Source organism: Pinus tabuliformis, chromosome Q (genome assembly GCF_031772625.1).
Source record: "Pinus tabuliformis cultivar Carrire ecotype Pingquan chromosome Q, CPIR1, whole genome shotgun sequence".
In the NCBI taxonomy this organism is placed as follows: domain Eukaryota; kingdom Viridiplantae; phylum Streptophyta; class Pinopsida; order Pinales; family Pinaceae; genus Pinus; species Pinus tabuliformis.
Window position 1 is genome coordinate 879102595 of NC_142296.1, and position 21262 is coordinate 879123856.

At 39.2% G+C, this 21262-nt stretch overlaps 1 protein-coding gene across 2 annotated transcripts in view; it reads left to right on the forward strand.

Moving 5' to 3' along the window:
- LOC149222303 (putative histone-arginine methyltransferase CARM1) overlaps nt 1-21262 on the forward strand; it is a 381165-nt gene that overhangs the window by 214099 nt on the left and 145804 nt on the right. For both annotated transcript variants that reach the window (XM_089385353.1, XM_089385354.1), the window contains exon 10: nt 954-1037. In XM_089385353.1, the coding sequence (XP_089241479.1) occupies nt 954-1037 (84 nt within the window). The remainder of the gene's footprint in view (nt 1-953; nt 1038-21262) is intronic.

The window sequence follows — 21262 nt, forward strand, 5'->3', positions numbered from 1 at the left end:
ATCGTGGAAACACATCCAAGGAATGTGTGAAGAAACCCTCCAAATTTTAGGAAATGACATGGTATTTAACATAGACTGCCCCATCAGAAATCCTCAAAACAGTAAAATATGAAAAACGATGGTAAGTCATGAACATGAACAATGGAAGCATGGTAGAAATCTTCACTTTGTAATGATAATCATAAGTGGGTATGTACTTCAGGGCTTCTATAAAGTGTTTGTCTTGGCATCCTCATTTTTGGTGGAGTGCCCATGCTTACCCCACAAAAAGGGAAACACCCCCAATTTATTGGGAAGTGTCCTATGGTCTACCCTGTGTGTTCCTGAGTTTCCCTAAGAGAGGGATGTGCCTAAACACTTCACATTGAATTTCCACTGGAAATTTCAGAAGGATGGGTGATGCAGCTGTTTGAGCAAGCACAACCCAGTGTGAGACTGGATACTCGTTATACGGTCAATCAGAATATTGATCTGTGTATAATAACAATAAAGTGGGTTTTAAACTTTTTATGTAACAATTATAGTTACTAGTTCAAATTATGAAATCTATGACACACAATTACAGTGCAGAATTATTGTTGAAAATTAAGACACCATGCTAGTAATGCACATTAGTTGTGATCAAAGATTGTTCTTTTTCTGTTAGGGTGATTTGTAGTTTGATTTTTGTTCGGTAATTTATAATTCTAATTTATTTATTACGTATCATATTTTTTTGATACATTCGTTGTTTATTTGTATTTTTCCTATTTTGTATCAGAACAATGTACATGCGTGTTAAGATTCTAAATTTTGCATATTTGGAATATGCACCATTATGTGTAATTCATAAATGAATGTTATAATTATGTTGGGACTTAAGTTTATGTAATTAAGCTAGGATCAGGCTTTGTTGATCATCAAATTGCACTTTTCTTGTGGATCTATCGCTCTCATTGCTTGTGTGGTTTCAGGCTTTGTTTTGGCAACAACAAAATTACTATGGTGTTGACTTGACACCATTGCATGGTTCTGCGTTTCAGGGCTATTTCTCCCAGGTTTGACTCTCTTGATGTCATTGGAGACAGGATTTTATACTTAATTTTATCTTTTTGTTGCTACTATTTGAATGGTTGTTTATCAAATGCAATACAATGTTTGAATGGGATTCATAATCATAGGGTTTAAATACTTTTTATTGCTTTATGTTGGAAGATTTTGTTTCCCTGTCTAGTGGACTAGATACAAGCCACATTATCTCGCAGTGTTTGCCAATCTAAGAGTACCTTTATCAAAATGGGGGCTACATAAGTGACAGACTTGATGTGATATGCTTGACTCCCCTGATCAAGATTTCTAGTGTTGTTACCCATCATTGATGAATTTTGGTTATACTAATAAAGTCAAGCAAGGATGATATCACCATCATCCATGGGAGTTAGGTCATATTTTGAAGTATCTATGAGAGCGCTGATGGAAAATGTAACACTTCATAGTTCATAAACTGTTGACATTGATAAGCTGCGTATTTGTGTTGGTCCAACCATGTTTACGTGGCTTTGTACATAATTATAAGGATGTGACATCAATGTGACTCGAGCCTTCATGCTCTTGTTATTGGTGATTCATTGATCAGAGCAATCATGCTTGAAAACTGTAGTCTTCATGCTCTTTTTATGGATGATTCATAGGGCCAAGCAACTATTTACTTGGGATTTTGAATCCAAAGCGGTTCCCTAATGATGGATTATTTCATGAAAATCAAGACCAATCAAAGATTTGGGGCATTTGGCTAATAGACTCATGAACCAATAATAATGACAAAACACATGGAAAAAATTTAACCTTAAGTCCAGAAATACAAAATTGTGCTTCGCTAGTTTTTATTAGCACATCACTTAAGTATTAGTTTAGTTAGATTGACAACCCTTCAACTTATTGGACATGAGCTCTCCTTGAATTCACATCACTTCAATTTAGTTCACTTCACTTTAGTTTAGTTGACCTTTAGTTCATGCACCTATTAGTTGCTTTTTTTGGAGTTCATTGGCCTTGAAGAAAAGTCTATTTTGGGAAAGGAGGAATACTTATGTTCCAAATCTTAGCATCACTGCATAGGAAGCACATGTTATGAAGAACATGGAATTACACAAATTGCTAAGTCTATTGAACTTGGGAGGTGATGCAAAATTCATTTTTCTTTGTAGCGTGTTTGATGATGTTGGAATCCCTCTCTAACACCTTGGATCTTTTTATAATAATATGAAAACTCTTAAGTAAAAGTTTTCGCTTCCCTTTACATTTCCTTTCTTACCCCTTTTTTTTTTTCCCTTGTTTACCCTTATTTTCCTTTATATTTCCTTTTTTACTCTTATTTTAAGTATTGTATGTTATCATAATAGTTTCTATTTTAGGTTGGATTGTGTGTCAATCGATACTATTTTTAGTGAAGTGTGCCCTACTTGGAATTCTTTTTTTCACCATTAATGTGTTCTATATTCGAGGATGAGAGTGCTCTGCTTTGTCTTATTTTTGCTAGGTTCATGTGTTTTTTTCAATGCTAGAGAGGAGTGCACCAGTTGAGGACTATTTTGGGCAATTCAAGAGGGTTATTCATTACTCTAGGAGGGCGTTGACTTCTATTTTCTGCGAGAGTCTAGATTTTACTTAGTCCTATTCTTGATTTCCCTCTTATTTGTAATGAACCTAACTTGTACATACATTGGATATACAAAAGATAGGATAACTAGTTCAAACATTGGTTCCACTCACCACATTAAGTCTACAAAAATATGACCATGTCCCAAAAGGTCCAACCCAGAATTTTGAACAAAGAATTATGGTCTTGGATGGCCAACTTATTTTACCCTCGTGTTATACTTGGTATATAAATATTTGATTCACCTATTGTGAGTACAAATTCAGAGGTTAGCAATGCCTCCTTCTCGTCATTAGGAAATGGCTCCTCTAGCGCTTGAATACACACTCCATGCATGTCCGATTGAGATGTTTTTTTGTGGTTCTTAAGAGGGATTCTTTCTTTTGCAGGACTCTGAAATTTGTATTTTCTTTTGTTTCTTAATGGTCCATGTCTTTGACATTAGAGGAATGGTATTTTTTTCTTTAGAAGTTGCACTTTAAGTGCCTCTATGTATTGATTTTGGTGTACCTAGCAATCCCTTTGACCTATTTATGGCCACTTATTCAACATGAATAAAATTATCTTCTCTTATTTGAAAACATAGTATTTATTTTTATATCTAGGTTTGAACTGCGTTGATTGAGACCCTAGAGTTTTTGGAATTTCACAAAAATTGGAAGCATAAGCTCATTTTCAAAAAGGGTATCCAAATCTTCTATGAAATTCAAAGAAAGATTAAATCTTGAAATATAGAAATTTTCCAAGATTGAGAATCGTAATATCTAAAAGAACCCTTTTGGAGAAGTTAATAATGGGTGTGCAAAATTGTCATTAGCTACAGAAAATTTCATATTCCATGAAATAGGAACTTTCTAAAAGTAACCAAAATTAAGAGTTTGAGTGCCTATTTCATTGTCATCATCCTCCTTGCATAACCCAAAATCAACGTGTGACTAGTATGCATGGGGCTACCTAATAAAAGTTGTTCTAAATGAGCCTTCTCTAAATAGTATTGAAAATGCCAAGGAAACACATTTATTTGATATAGGTGTGATATGTCTGCTGTGTTGGGAAATCTAGGGCATCAAGGTGAGATGATTCCTCTATCAATGATAATTGCTTGTGAATGCTTTTTACTTCTTTAGTTTAGGATCTTTTCTTTTCTTAGATTATTATAGTGTTCTTCTTCATCAAACAACTACCAAAGCATAAACATAAAGAGACAAGAGACACAGAATATAGGCGATTAGCCAGGTCCAAAACCTATCCAACTTTATAGGAAAACCCAAACAAATTCTTCTTCTTATAGAGACTTCAATTGACAAATACCAAGACCAAGACCCTTCACCTATTAACCTCTCCAAGACCAAGTCACAAGAATCCCTTGCTTAACTTCTTCTTCTTAATTGAGTCAATGATAGTCAAACTTCTTCCTCTTCCCACTTCCTTCGACTAACCTTTAGATTTCGGTCCTTGGCTCAGATCTGCACTTTTCAACCCTTCTTTGGAAACCCTAGTTTCAGTACTTGAGAGAGAAATATTGTCTCTCAACTTCCTTTGCTTGAGATGGAGACTATTCCTTCCTTAACTCAGTTAGAGGATCCACTTGATTTCCTCCTAAACTTGTCTTCTCAAGATGACTGTAATATTTCGGCCCTTACTGCATATGACAACACTAGATTCTCGCACGTGTGGAGGTGTTATCCCAAAAACAAATCCAAATGAATTCGATTGTCTTCCTCTTTCTTCGCTTGGTGTTAAGACTTCTCTTTTTGTGATCTTCACACCTTTTCTCATTCATATTACCTTGACCGAAAATTTGTTCTCCAAATGAAGGCTGAGCTCCCTATATATAATGTTTTGTTCATCAAATAAGCTGACTTGTGCCATTGGTAAGTCGAATTGTCATCCAAGGAGCAGCCTTTCTTCTTTTGAAGGCTGACATGAGGAGAAGCTTGTGACAAGGTCTTGGAGGGTAATTGACATAATCAAAATAACTTTTTACAATATGTAACATGTCTTCAATACATGACAATGATGTTGAAGTTTCTAAGTTTACTTAGCTTAGAAACCCTTCATGCACTCTTTTTGATTTATTCCTACCTACTTGTTATTTTTCTTTACCAAGTTATTTACAATGTAAATACTGAAAATAAACACCAGTGCATGCTCACCATATTACATATCAACAACTAAAAGAAACAAGAACAAACACACCACATGACACCATTATTTTTCGACTAGTGTCCCTGGAAAAAAACCAATGTAGGAAAACCGGTGCAACTATCTGAGGGTTTTCTTATTAAGCAATATCAGAGTACAATTTGGGTGCCGAAACTGGCCTACCCAACATAAAATTTCCTTAGTAGCTATACCTCACAGCGTGAGAGAAATCTCCTGGCTGAAACCCCGAAAAACTCTTCCGACAGCTCCTTAGCACAAAACTGCTCTTGCAACCCCAACGTCTGCCCAATCTGGACTGCGTCAGCCCCTCTCTATCTCACACTGGCCCTACGTTAGCCTTTCTAGGCCTGTGTCAGCCCCAGGCCCTGCATCATCTCTGGGAGCCTCTGCGTCAGCTGCACTGGCCCCTCTGGTTCTCTGCGCAACACTTGGCTGCCTCTATGTGAGCCCTTGCTGGCTTTGCGTCACCCTCTTTGGCTGCTGCGCTGCTCTCCCAGCACACTCTCTGCCTTGTTTGTTTCTCTGTACTCAATGCCCCTCAGCTGCTCTCTCGATCACTGATTCTACCTCTCTTAGCAAACCCCACTCTAGAGAATAGAATGACTGATCATCTGGTGTACTCCAAGTGACCCTCAAGCCTCCTCTTATACGTTTCCTGTTGACATCTCAACGGCCGAGATTAAGTCCCTAATCAATGACTAAGATTAGATCTAGCTTGATCCATGTCTTTTGGACCACTCTAACACAGGTTCGTATTAATACACATTAATATTTTATTTTCCCTAATTTTAGACTTAGGGACCCCATTAAAAATATTAATTATTTTAATATCTCTTGACTTGTTTAGAATTTGCCCAAATCCTCCCTGGGTTTCAGAGATCTCATGTGCCCCAACCTCTCCACCAAATTTCGAGGCTAGAGAACATTCGATGCTACCCCAAATCAACACTCGACTGTGCTCTAGCAATACTCCTCACTGAGTGTTACTTTGATCATCTGGCATCGGTACCTGTGCTGATGCTAGGCCTTCTTGCCCAACATCCTCTGCACTGCTGCCTCTTGTATTGCTGCCCATGGTTCTGCAACTGCCACTGTTACATCTGTACGACAACTCACTCTGCATCTATGCTGCTGCTGGTCCTTCCTCCCAACGCTGCATTTGCACTGCACCTCCTCTCATCGTGTTGCATCGTGCTGCTCACTGTTGCACTGCAACTCAGTTATTGAGAAGTAGGTAACTGATCTCCCAACGAACCTCCCTGTTGGGCTAGAAACACCCATTGATGCCGAAGGTCCCTCTGCCGCTGACAAGTGCTCCCTCTTTGACCTCTGCGTTGCTGAAACAACTCTCCCGCATCTCACACCGTTGCACACCTCTCTGTGCCGTCCTGCACTAGTGCAAGACTCCTGTGCCTCTCGCACTGCTGTGGCCTGTTAGCTCTGCGCTGTCTCGGGACTCCTGCACTGTAGCTCTCTCTGCCGCTCCATCTGCATCCGTCTCTACCCACTCAGCGAGTCCTGCTACTCCTCGTCGGGGCTCCCGTAGCAAGGTCTAATCCAAGAGGTTGGGTACCTCGAGGATCTTCCCCCTCATCGCTTCTAGTCTATCTGACTACAGCTCGATGTCTCCCCACTTCTGCTCAAGTGGCGTGTGTGCACTCATGGCACAATCATCGTCTGTCAAAACTTCCTTCTCTTCTTGTGATGGTGCTGCCTTAGTCTCGGAAGTCTCTCCCTTACTCTTCTTCCTTGGGCATTGAGTCGCATAATGACCCATCTCCCCATAGTGGAAGCACTTGATCTTGGAGAGATCTTTCTTCTTCCGCTTCTCCTGCTTTCCCTCAGATGCTAGGGCCACATCCTCCTCCTCCTGCTAAACCTTGATCCCTTTGTTGCTGCTACTTGCCTTTCACTGCCGTCTGATCTCTTCGTAGCGAAGAGCTGCCCACATCTCTTCCCAAGGTAGGAGAGTCCCTCTGCCCAGGATGCTCTGGACAAACACTTCCCAGTCTTTTGAGACAACATTCAGGGCTATCCTCACCATAAGCTCTTGATCCGGTGTCGCTCCTATAGCAGTCAATTGATCTCGGATCTCATTCAGTCCTCCGAGGAAGGAGTCAAACGTTTGAACCTTCTTCATCCGATACGACCTCATCTGGTTCTCGAGTAACATTCTTGTCTGCACAAAAGTATGCTGGTATAGTTTCTTGAGAGCCTCCCACATCTAAACTACTGTTTCCTTCTCGACTATATGTGGTACCACATGATCCTTGACCCCGTTAAGGATAATGCACTTGGCCCTCGCCATCGCCTCTTCGTACTTGTCATTATCATTTGGGTCGACTGGGATAGCTATCATCTTCAAGGCGAAGTTCTTGACATGATTTCTGTCAAGCACTGATAAGATTCTGGCCATCCAGACTGCGAAGTTCGATGCTCTGTCCAGTCTATCTTGGTCCCTTACCCCATGTAGTGCCATGACGCTCCTCTACTTCCCTCTTGGAAGTTCTTTGTTCGACTTCTCTGAGTCTCTACTTCCCGTCTAGAAGTTCTCTTTTGGACTCCCTCTGAGTCCTGATTTCCCTCCTGGAAATCCTTCTGCCGCTTGTCGAGATGCCCCCTACTCTGATTGTCTTGTGAAACTGCACTGCTGATCCAGGTTCCTCGGCTAGAAACCCTTGGTAACAACTCCTGTGGCCTTGCTTTGTCAGGTACTGCTCAAACTACAGTACCTCACCAGCTCCACTCTGCAATATTTCTGCAGCCTTCTAGACTCCAACAACTGCCTCTCTGTGAACTGCGTCAACCCCTCTCTACCTCACGTTGGCTCTGCGTCACCCCAGATGGGTCTGCGTCAGCCCTGGGATGCCTTGTGTCAGCCCTCTGGCCCTCTGCGTCAGCAACGCTGGCCTCTCTGAGGCTCTGCGCAGTTCCCGACTTCTTTTGCGTGGCTCTGGCTGGCTCTGCGTCACACTTCCTTGGCTTTTGTGCTGCTAGAAACAACTTCTGTCACCTCGGGACAACTGTTTTCTGCTGCTATTGCTCCGCTCGGCTGATGTCTTTTAGTCCTCCTGTGATCTGCAATCACCCTCTGATACCATGTTGAAGTTTCTAAGTTTACTTAGCTTAGAAACCCTTCATGCACTCTTTCTTTACCAAGTTATTTACAAAGTAAATACTGAAAATAAACACCAGTGCATGCTCAACATATTACAGATTAGCAACTAAAAGAAACAAGAACAAACACACCACATGACACTATTATTTTTGGACCAATGTCCCTGGAAAAACCCAATGCGGGAAAATCGTGTAGCTATCTGAAGGTTTTCTTATTAAGCAATATTAGAGTACAATCTGGGTGCTGAAACTGGCCTACCCAACGGAGAATTTCCTTAGCAGCGATACCTCACAGTTTGAGAGAAATCTCCTGCCTGAAACCCCAAAAAACTCTTTCAGCAGCTGCTCAACACAAAACTACCCCTGCAACCCCAACGTCTGCCCAATCTGGACTGCGTCAGTCCCTCTCTGTCTGATGCTGGCCCTGCGTCAGCCTTTCTAGGCCTGTGCCAGCCCTAGGAGGCGTTGCGTCAGCTCTGGGAACCTCTGCGTCCACTGCGCTAGCCCCTCTGATGCTCTGCGTAGCACTTGGCTGCCTTTGCGTGGCCCTGCGTGAGCCCTTGATGGCACTGTGTCACCCTCCTTGGCTGCTGCGCTGCTCTCCCAACACAATCTCTGCCTTCTTTGTTTCTCTGTATTCAATGCCCTTTAGTTTCTCTCTTGATCATTGATTCTACCTCTCTTAGCAAACCCCGCTCTAGAGAATAGAATGACTGATCATCTGGTGTACCCTCCAAGTGACCCTCAAGCCTCCTCTTATACTTTTCCTGTTGACATCTCAACGACCGAGGTTAAGTCCCTAATCAACGGCTAAGATTAGATCTGGCTTGATCCATGTCTTTTGGACCACTCTAACATGGATTCATATTAACACACATTAATATTTTATTTTCCCTAAGTTTAGACTTAGGGACTCCATTAAAAATCTTAATTATTTTAATATCTCCTGATTTGTTTAGAATCTGCCCAAACCCTTTCTGGGTATTGGAGATCTCATGTGCCCCAACCTCTCCACTAAATTTCGTGGCTAGAGCACATCCGAGGCTACCCCAAATAAACAAATGACTTCCTAGACTCTATGATTTGATGACCAACCCTAAAGGCTCACAATGGAGGCCTTAACTAAAATAAAATTCCTTGATCATGAAAGCCATGATTCAAGCATTACCAAAATAATTTTATTTTCTTATTTTCATCAATTACATAAAATCATGATTATACATGTCATTATGAAGACCGAACCTTGTTACACTTTTTAACACTCCCTCTTAACTAGGGAGGTATTCATGATCCATACAAGGTACTTGGACATTCTCAATTTGAAGAATTTTCATAAGAAGAGTCGGATTGGTAACCCATCTGTATAACATCATATCAACCAACATTGTCACATAGAAAGGCCTTGACTAACAACTCTATCTCTCCACAAGATTTGAGCTCAATGTTGGCGAGATTAATGATGTATAGACACCCTCATCATTGTCTCTCTCGGAACATACCCTACCCGGGTTCTTAGAGTGTGTTCCACCAAGACTATTCCGATCTTGGATTCCTAGTCCTCAAAGAATATCGGTCCTCTACGACAACTCTTATCTTGGATGCCCTAACTCATCCTCAAAGAGTATCAGATGCCAGATGTTTACCCAATCATTTATTCTGTCTTCCCAAGTGAAGACAAGAATGATGTGTCTATATCTCCCTCAACTTTGGGAGGACATACCCATTCCATTGAAGGAATGTACCCATTCCTATAAAAGGAATGTACCCATTCCTATAAAAGTAATGTACCCAAGCTCCCTCTTAATTAGGGACTTGACCAAGCTCCCTCTTGACCAGGGACTTGCTTCCAGTAGCTCTTCAGGTGGAGATCATGGGATAACCAACTGCTTGTAGGACTCCTTCGTTTGATGTCATGGGTTTCTTCTTTGTCATAGAGTCCACATCTTTTGGGATTTCCTTGTAGGGCACAGACCATCCATCACTTTTATTCATGAGTCAGTCATGTCATCATTTCTTTCATCGAAAAGTGATCCATTAGTCCATATCTGATCTTTCTTCATGCCATGCTTCCTTAAGGATCTTTCATCCTGCTACATGGGCATTAGTTGTAGAAGACATCCACAACTCTTCGCTTGGCAGACCCGCGCAAGCCCATCTAGATATCATTCAAAAATAAGGAATGAACATTAAATCAAAATCACTTTTGTGATGGCCTTTCATCATGACATCTTTTTGTTTGCATCAGTATCTGACATACACATTGACACATCTCCAAAAGATATACATTGTCAAGGGTCTCCTTCTTTTTTCAAACTTCTTTATATCTTTCATGGAGATATCATAGTCAAAATCTCTTAGTCCTTGGATGTTTATTGCCTTCTCCATGGTTGCATATTTCATGATCTCTTCCTTTCTTTCTTTACACATTTTCTTCCAGGGACTTTCGATCATAGTTCCTTCAATTATTGTCAACCACCTCATATTACATATGAGGACATATTAGGTTGATTTCATGTAGTGAATGTGTGACCCATGCCTTCCTGCATCTTTTCAATGGAGGAGATTCTTTTCTTTTGATCATGCTCTCGAGATAGAGCATTTATCCATGTTACCTGCAACCATATGACATGACTCTACAATATTGAATACAAGCATACATACCTCATTTTTCTTTAGGTCATCTAGACTTCCTTCAACAACTTCCTCGTTTGAAAGAACTTCAATCCCTTGATTTTCTTCACCTCTTTTGTCATCATACCATCATCCCATGAATTCCACAAGTTGGAATTCTTGATGAAACATTTGCTTCCTTTTAATTGGTGAACCTTCCAATGAAGATTCCAATTGAGTATCCTCATCCAGCAAATGCTTCCTTTCCATTGATATATGATGAGCTTTGTACTAGATGAATTTTCCTTTTTCTCTTAAATACCCTTTATGCTTCTAATGAGGTTACCAAGAGCTATACCACAAACTTCTATTCTTCATGCTTCTCTATGATGATTTCACGACCACTTTCTTTCATTGCTTCTATGATGCCATGATGCATCCTATCATGCTCCTTAGTGATTTATGATTGCCATATCTTATAACAGAAGAACTTAAAAACATAAACTTGAAAAAAACTAGGTGAGGAAGACTATCTCAATCATAGTAGAGATTGTTTACTTCCCCTTTCTTGGATTTCTTCTTTTCAATTTCCTCCACTTCTTTGGTGATATGGGCTTTTTCTCTACCTCTTTTGTTATTATCCCTTTTGAGCTTAGGACAATCTATATCGTAGTGCCCATATTCTTGACATCCATAACATTGAACTTTAGTGTTGTCGCAGTTACAACCACCCTCCAAAATTTTGCCTATGCTTTGATTTTGGAGCCTTCCTATCCACATGAGCTTATCTTGTACTGATCCAGGTATTCATGCTTTGATTGAGACTTATATTTTTCATTTGTGGTTGTGTTCACTTGTTTCCACTCTTAACTGATCTTTCTAACTCACAAGCTAACCTCCTTGACTTGGTCATGTTGACCCTGCCGCCTACACCTATCTACAATTTAGTGAGAAGAGATTTCAAGCCCACAAGGTGTGGTTGGTGGCAGGGAACTAAGAGAAGGGGTTGTCACACTAAATCCCCTCTCTCTCCATTTAAGCTATCTCCTAGGTTAGCTATGGGGGTGGTCCCTAATATGGAAAACTAAGATAAAAGAAATGTGAGGTTCTAGGAGAGATGTTAAAGTGAAAGTGGATTACTTTTAAGAATTATGAGCAAAATATGATATGAGCAATAAAAATCATTAACATATTAAAACCATAAAACCAATGCCTTAAGATAAATTGCTCAACAGGAATGAAAGATATATTTGCTCAAAACAAAAGTAGAATGCTTCAAAAAATTGAAAGCAAAGCAATCTTGAAATGGAGACAAAGATGTTGGCACGATAATCTATACAAGATATAAAATGATTTTAAAATTTAATCAATGCCTAAATCAAAGCATATAGAGATACCTTGCAAAAGGAAAATCAATTAGTGTTCTACTTGCAAAAGGAAGATGAAACAATGCTTGCTAACATAAAATATTCAATAATGACAAGTAAAATGGACAATTGCAAGTGAAATCATAAGATGTATTAGCATGAGATGCACCTATACTAGATTTGAATGCAATTAGTCTTGGTTATTTTTAATCTAAAATGTCTAATCTAAACGAGAAGTCCTCCTCTTGAGCTCTTACCAAAGGGTAAAAATTGGGGTCACTGTAAGAAAGAGGGGGCGAGGGTACCGAGGTGTCATTAACGATACTTTCTCTTTTTTGGATTTCTTCTTTTCAACTTCCTCCACTTCTTCAGTGATATGGGCTTCTTCTCCACCTCTTTGTTATTATCCCTCTTGAGCTTAGAACAATCTGTCTCGTAGTGCCCATATTCTTTACATCCATAGTATTAAACCTTAGTGTTGTAGTTGCTACGACCACCCTCCAAAATTTTGCCTATGCTTTGATTTTGGAGCCTTGCTATCCACATGAGCTTATCTTGTACTGATCCAGATATTCATGCTTTGATTGAGACTTATATTTTTCATTTGTGCTTGTGTTCACTTGTTTATGCGCTTAACTGATCTTTCTAACTCACAAGCTAACCTCCTTGACTTGGTCATGTTGACCTTGCCGCCTACACCTACCTACAATTCAGTGAGAAAAGGCTTCAAGCCCACAATGTGTGGTTGGCGGCAGGGAACTAAGAGAAGGGGCTGTCACACTAGATCCCCTCTCTCTCTGTTTGATCTATCTCCTAGGTTAGCTATGGGGTGTGGTCCCTAATATGGAAACTAAGAAAAAAGAAATGTGAGGTTCTAGGAGAGATGTTAAAGTGAAAGTGGATTACTTTTAAGAATTATGAGCAAAATATGACATGAGCAATAAAAATCATTAACATATTAAAACCATAAAACCAATGCCTTAAGATAAATTACTCAACAAGAATGAAAGATATATTTGGTCAAAACAAAAGTAGAATGCTTCAAAAAATTGAAAGCAAAGCAATCTTGAAATGGAGACAAAGATGTTGGCACGATAATCTATACAAGATATAAAATGATTTTAAAACTAGGTTACCGGAAACAACTGCCTGAACACCAGAAATGCCGTTTTACGTTTCTGATACGTATGCAGTACGGAAACGGCAAAAAAACGGCAGAAAAACGTTTTGGGTGCCGTTTTATGTTTTGGAAATGGGCCGTTTTTTCCCTAGCCGTTTTCCAGGCGTTTTCCGGAAAAAAAAACCTCCCGTTTAAAAAATAAATACGTTTCAGGCAAATCATGATAGGTTTTTTAAACATTTCAAAACGTTTTGGTTGCTGATCCGTTCTATCCAACAGAAAACTATATAATAACGATTCTTTAGTCCTCTAGAGATTAACGAAAAATATAAATGAGAAAGCTCTGAATTTGAAATGGAAATTCGGTTCTGTGAAGAATAAAAGACAGATTCAAAAGAATAGCTAAGGGATTTGGGCAGTCTTTATTTTCGATTTGAATTTGGGTTTCATTGAGGTCAAAAGAAAAATTCTGAGGCCAACGTAGCTGTGTTGTAGCATTTCTCACATTATAAAGCTCTGCGGCAGCCTATTTGTTTTATTTTATTTTGGTTCTTGGGAATTTTTTTATTCTTTTATATCTCAGGGATTTGTTTGGACTTGTTAAGGCTTTTATTTGATCTGAAGTGCAGTTTTGTAGTCCTAACTTTGCTCATCAAACTAAAGATTAGATCCTCATTAGAAATTTTGTTTTAGCACCTTATCATACATAATTTTCAAAGTTCAGTCAGCGAGGGTCCTGAGGTCTACACATCAGTTCTCTTAGGGTTTCGTTTGGATCTGATTATTGTTAGTTTGGTGGCCTGGTCCTCATTAGGGCATCTATCTCTGAGGAAGCAAGCATTTAAATTGTTGATAAACTCCCTTGCAAAACTGTTTGGAATTGATTACAGTTATTTAGATTTAAAAAGCCAACTTATTATTATTCAAATAGCAGTCCTAGGAAATAATCTGTGTATAGTAATATGTGAATGGTTTGGACCATGGCAGAAGTGTGATATTGGTTATTGGAACAGTGTTTTAAATTGTCGTACTGTGTAACTTGTCATGTTGATAACTTGATGATATGTTGAAACTTGAAACTTGAATCATGAATGTTATAATAATCGTTAATGATGATGGCAATGTTGAATGTTTATGCCATATGGCATATGTTGAAACTTGAATTGATGATGATGAATCATGATAGATCATAGATGATAATCTAGATTCTGAAATATGAATGGTAATATGAATTTTTTATTTTTAATATATATATATATATATATATATATATATATATATATATTTATTATGTGCCGTTTCCTGCCGTATCGTATCCAGATTTTTTGAAAATTTGCCGTATCCGTTTCAAACCCCGTACCCGTATCCGTTCCCGTATCCGTTTTCTGGTAACTTAGTTTTAAAATTTAATCAATGCCTAAATCAAAGCATATAGAGGTATCTTGCAAAAGGAAAATCAATTAGTATTCTACTTGTAAAAGGAAGATGAAACAATGCTTGCCAACATAAAATATTCAATAATGACAAGTAATATGGACAATTGCAAGTGAAATCATAAGATGTATTAGCATGAGATGCACCTATACTAGATTTGAATGCAATTAGTCTTGGTTATTTTTAATCTAAAATGTTTAATCTAAATGAGAAGTCCTCCTCTTGAGCTCTTACCAAAGGGTAAAAATTGGGGTGACCGTAAGAAAGAGGGGGCGAGGGTACTGAGGTGTCATTAATGATACCCGTCACCTGAGTCTTACGAGCCAGCATGTGCCTTCATTCCTATAAGGGGACAAGTTACCTTCATAACTGCAAGGTCACACACTTTTACCTTACTTTGTACCAGATGGAAAAACTTTTCAAGAAAGTCTTTTTCCTTATACTTTCTATCAACCAAGCTTATGCTTGGAGGTTAATTTTAGTGAGGCTTGGGGCTTGGATTGGAAGCCTTCTTATACTAAAATGCCTAGATGAAATGCATGAGTGAGTGCTATTGCTTCTAAGAAAGTATTGATATTAGTGCTCAAAATAAAAGACAATGCTCAAATAAACAATACCAATATCTTTCAATGGAAAGGGAAAGTGAAACAATTAGCTCAATGTAGCTCCACAAGTTCCAAATATGTTGCTTTGCAAGTAAATGAAATCAATGCCAAATTGCTTCAATGGAGTGACATGATAAAGACCCAACAATAATGATAATGCCACACAATATAAATTGACAATGATAAAACAATGTGCTCAAGAGACTTGTGAAACCAAAGTAGATGGATAAATTAAACTAGTTTAAGCTTGCCCAGTAAATATAAAATACTTGCTTGCATCAAAAGAAAAATTGCATGTGTTGTAGTAGATTGCCCAATACAAGTATTCAAGAAATGGAAATAGCAAACATAAACCAATCTCAAATGTATGCTAAAATGAGAATGGATATGAGTGTTATGGTAAGAAACTAATCACGCATGAATCCCTCTAAATGGGGAGAAAGGATACCATGGGAAAAAAGCCCAAGTTCCCTCACAAGGAAAATAATTTTTTTATTAGAGATTGGTTACAAGGAGAAAAAAGAAAAGTCTTTTGAGAAGACTTCCCAAGGAAAGCAAATGGGTATTTTACAACATGTCACTTCCAAGGGCTAGATCTCTTCAAGTAACAACTACAAGAGAGCCTTTGACAAAATCTGAAAATACAAGAAACAAATTTGCAGCAATCAAATCAGCCACAAAGAGAGTTGTATTCAACGCTAAGGAGAGAGGCTAAGCCTCCTCTAGCCCACAACCTAGTGAGAGAAGGATGTTGCCCTCAAAGTAGAACTCGGCCTTTCGAGAAATGATGCCTCAAATACTCACAACCTCCTTGAATTTTCGTCTCAAATCTGCTCAAAAGGGGCTGCAAAACAGATCCAAAATGAGTGGAAATATGACATGAAAGAGTCAAAATGATAATCTACAATTAGTGTACAAGAACAGGATCAAGACATGCAAGTAAAACTCCGTACATGTATATTTAAAACCATGCTCTAGGTAGCAAATAAAATCCTTGAAAACATAAGATATTGATCAAGAAAAATATTGAATTTAAATTTATGCGATCTTAGTAGGCTAGAGGCAGACCGATTGGGTCCTTCCATTCTTGATCTTGGGAGTTAGTTCGTCTATTGGAGAGATTCCCCATGCCCAAGTAAATCCTTCAACTAAATCTAAGATCTCTACACACTTGGAAAAAGATGTCAGCAATCATAAAGGGATTAGATTATACAATGGAGGAAAAGACTAGAGATTCCATCAAAAATCTTCTAGTGCTCCTCTTCCTAGAGTATTTCTCTAACCCAAGAACCATACAAGATAGCTTGCATATGGTAATCCAAACAAGTGGCAAAATGATAACTAGCATAATCCAACATACATGTAGAATGTAAAGCACAACAATTGAAATAACATCATCTCAAGCAATGGAAGGCGAACAACAACACAATAGTATCCCAAAGTCTTTTTATTATATGAAAATGAATACAGTAGAGTCTCCGTAAGTCCAATAGCTCGTTCTAAAGATACAATATGAGAGCCAAAGACTCATTTAAATAGAACTATGGGAGCCAATCCCAATGTAGAAGTGATTAAACAAGTGGCATGAGTTGACAATCCCAAAGAAAAATTCGAATTTGTTGAATAGAGCTCCAATGCATTAACTTCACAAATTCGAATTTCCAAGTAAACAACTTTTTCATTTAATTCCAAAAATTTGATTTTATCTGAGCACATGTCATTTCCTTCATTTTAGGGGTCCACATCACCTTGGGACTTCACTTTAACTCTCCCATAATTTTCCACCTCATTTCCACAACATTTACCGTGTGTGGATATTTATTTTTTTCCATTTGTTTAATTTCTGGTTTAATTAATTGCTAGATTTTCCACTAAACTTAGGAAAAAAAGGTTTTGAGGGTTAAAAACACATTTTTAACCTCCCAAAGTGTGTCATAGTAGAAAGTTGAGGGTGACAGGTGCAAATTTCATTACTCATACCCCATACAACTTCTCTAGACATCACTTATTACATTACAAATACAATTTTATTAGCAATTTCCGTAGTGCGGAAAATAAAAAAAAATAAAAAATGACTACCTAGACTTAACCAAATTCCATGATTTTTTTGTGTAATCTAGTATGATAATATACATCGACCCTAGACACTAGGATGTGTTAGGGGCTCAACCTTCAAACTGTCACCCAGACTTTGGGGTAAAAGGTGAGTGAAAAACCCTAGAAAATTATCCGTCTCTGAAAAATAAGGGATAATTAACCATATTAAAAAAACACTCCAAGGTATATTCGTTATCTGATTGAGTCCCAACATCTTAGGCATGTTATAGACTCAAAAACTCATCATTACTAGTGTCACTTATTACAATTCCCTGTAGGGTGTGGAATTTGGGTACAAGAAGGATGATGAGAAGATAGAAATAGAGTTAAAAAACTCTGTTGACTGATGATATCTGATGGTACAAGTGTCCTCTGGATTATCCTTGGGCATGGAGTCTTTCATTTAATCATCAGGTGCCGCTCTAGTGGTCAACAGGTCACACAACAATTCTGGGCTTTCCTCTAGAAACTGCGCAAACCTTGAGGGAAAGCAGTCTTGATGATTGGAATTGCGCAGTTCAGACTAACAATTAGCCTTGAACTTAGAAAATGTGTAGTCATGGAAGGCAACCCAACATTGAGCCCATAAACTATGCAATCCCTCACTGGGCTCAAAAACTACGTCGTGCTTTGAGCCAAAAAGTTGCCCAGTTCCTGAGAATTGTGAAATCTTTCCCGGTAGTGTGCATGGCAAGTTTCTGTGAAAAATCCAAAAAAACCAAAAGCTAAAAATAAAAAAGCATCCCTAAAAATAGGGATCCATTATTACTATCTCGAAGGAGGTACACTCGCTATTTTTAGAAACTTCTGCCAAGTGTCGCTTTTTCCTTGATTTTAGGCATGCACGTCATAAACCTTAATTTGCCAGTGTATGTGGACACTCAACTGTTTATAGAAGAGCGGTCAACGCTAACATGGCAACAAGTTAATGAAGCTCTTTCAGCGAGGAGCCTTGAGGCAGATCTGGAGGACCGCCAGGTTTATAACAGTACGGGTAGTCAGGACTACACAAGGTTGCATGCAGATATCCAACTTTTCCATGTGCAGATGTCATCAGTTGGATTGTTTCACACATTGATGAGAAGACCATGACATTGAGCAGTGCCAACGGACAAAAGCTTGCTACCTTTCTAGCAGAAGATTATTAGTGCATGTATCACTTGCCCGAGCCAGTGAAGCTCATGGACTCATTTTTCTATGCCACCAATAACTATGTGAACATAAGAGATATTGTCAAAGGCTGGGTGAAAGAGCCATTGAAGTTTAAACAGAGCCATCGAAGTTTCGACAAACACCCACCCATTCATGTAAGACAAAGTCTCTCAGGAAGGCCTACCAGCTCTTGGTTATCTTAGCTTGCGGGATCCATGGTTCGCAGAGCACAGAGACCTTTCCTGAAGGGTGGGCAATATTATTGAACCAAGTTGTGAACGAGGGGAAGCTGTTCAACTAGTCAGATTTGTTGGCTTGACAGTTGAGAGACCATGTAGCATAGGCCCGGAGTGCTCCCAATGGTGAGCAAGCAAGGCTTTATATGTTTGCATATTTACTGGATACAATCTATGTGCACAACATCAATTTCCTGGCATGAATTGGAAACGGACACCACGAGAAACTGCCGTGCATATCTATTGCAAGATGCTTTCGGATTGTAGTCATCGAGGAGTATTGGAACAACTAACTAACCATTTCATCATCCCGCTTTACAAGCTCATGTTTGAAAATGATTCACCTTGCATGTCACGAGGAGCAATGGAGGCAATAACAAAGATCCCAAATTGGTATGCCTCACCAGGTAGCGCCTTCCTTAAAGTGTTCAATGGAGAGACGCTGCCGCATGTTTTACCAAGGTATTCCATCGACAAGCTTTTCATGGAAGAAGTGTCATATCATTTCGCCATAGGGTTGTCAGTGGCTTTGCACAGGAAGAAGAAAGCGCTATGGTCCACTCTTCCTTTGCAAATTGGATTATACGAGATAAAGAACATAAAAGTCGCGGATGCCGTTGAAAAAGAGATAGTGAGGTTTGCATTTGGTACTCGAGACTTTAATCCATATGATCCCTGTAGTATTTGCAAAGACCATTGTGTGAGAATTCACTTTCAGTGGATCAATGAGGCTTTTCATTGGCCATAGGAGGATCCATGGAGGAATTGCTACAATGCCTCCAAATTTCGTGAGTTGGTCAGTTTAGCAGGGACTTCATAGGCTACTCCACAGAGGGAAGCAACTCCAGAAGAAACAACAACAGAAGGCAACAATCCCATGCAGGACAAGGGAAAGAGAAAGATTGCCGACAGTCTAGGGGGAGAACAAAGATGGAAGATGAAAACGGATCTAATTCTTATGAAAGCAACTTTAGCAGGAGAAGTGAAGAAGAAGCAGAGGATACAGAGAGCAGAGCAGAGGAAGAGAGAAAAGCAGAGGTTGTAGGAAGTAGAACTGAAGTTGTAGGAAACAGAATAGAAGCCGAAGGAAGAACAAGAGTTGAGGAGGAGAGAACAAGAAGAAAAGCAGAAGTAGGAAGAAGTAGAAAGGCAAGGCACAATCGCAAAAGAAACAACACCGATATAGGTTGAAGAGCAGGTACAGAACCAACCAGCAGTTGAGGAGGAAGGTGAACAAATGCAGGATCAGGAGCTTGCTCAGTAGATTCAGCACTTGATTGAAGTTACAAACATGGAGATGGAACAGGAGCCACATAATGGAGACGTTGATCTGATGTTGAGTGCACCACAGGTCACCGTTCAGTCTCCACCTCCAACAATAGAGCCAACCCCGAGTGAGGAAGGGGATGTTGTTCCTCTTGATGATGATCCAATAATGGATGTATACAATCTGTCATTTGATGAGTTCCAAAAGAAGATTGTACATGCATGGAGAATGCATTTTTCAGATGATCACACATCACCTGCATTCGTTAGAGAAAGGGTGATAGTGGCAAACATTAGGAAGAATCCAAATGCCATTGCCGAGGCTAACTTAGCCTTCGCAGGTGCAAGGAGACCAAACATTCATTATTTGATGGCAGATAATGAGCAATTGGCACAAAACTTACAGGTTGTCAGGCAAGAGGCAGAACAACTCCGCACAACAACATAGAACATAGTTTCTGCACAAGTCTACTTGGAGGAGATGAGAGCATTGATACTTGTTGAAGTATCAACACTTGGAGAAACCATGAAGAAACTCTATGAGGAGTTTGTGATCATACATAAAGCAATTGTTCATTTGCATGGCCTATAACAAGAGAGCAAATATTTTGTTAAAAATCTCAAGAACATACAAGGTGCCATTACTTATGTGCAGGAATGGACAATGCGATACAAAGGGGCACCGCTTGACTTAGTGAAGAAAATGAAGCCACAGGTAGAGCTGGAGAGAGCGAGAGTTCGGATGTTGATCCAGAACAATAAGCAACTTGCCTCATTTATTGGTAGCATTCAGGCTTCATATGTACAGTTCTTCAGTAGTTTGGATGCCTTGGTGGAAACACATAAGATCACATCAATTGGTTTGCTCACCAAAGCCAACCCCAGGAACTAGGTCCGGCATGAGATTGAAGAGTACTTGAGCAACTGCAATAGATTGCCACGAAATAAGATTTGGCGCTGAACAAACAGAACTTGCAAAACTACATCGATGGTCCTGTCTAAATTAGAACGATGTTGCTCATGCTTTAGAGGGAAGTTGAAATGGGTTCCAAGTCATTGTACCCAGATGCCATGGAGGCTAGAGTCCACTTCCAGCCAGACACCATCACACAGTTTGGGTATGTCCTCGCATAGTATCAAGCTTGGCACCAATATGTTACATGTTGAAGTTTCTAGGTTTACTTAGTTTAGAAACCCTTCATGCACTTTTTCTGATTTATTCTTACCTACTTGTTATTTTTCTTTAACAAGTTATTTACAAAGTAAATACTGAAAATATACACTAGTGCATGCTCAACATATTACAGATCAACAACTAAAAGAAACAAGAAGAGACACACCACATGACACGATTATTTTTGGACCATTGTCCCCGGAGAAACCCAATGCGGGAAAACCGGTGAAGCTATCTGAGGGTTTTCTTATTAAGCAATATCAGAGTACAATTTGGGTGC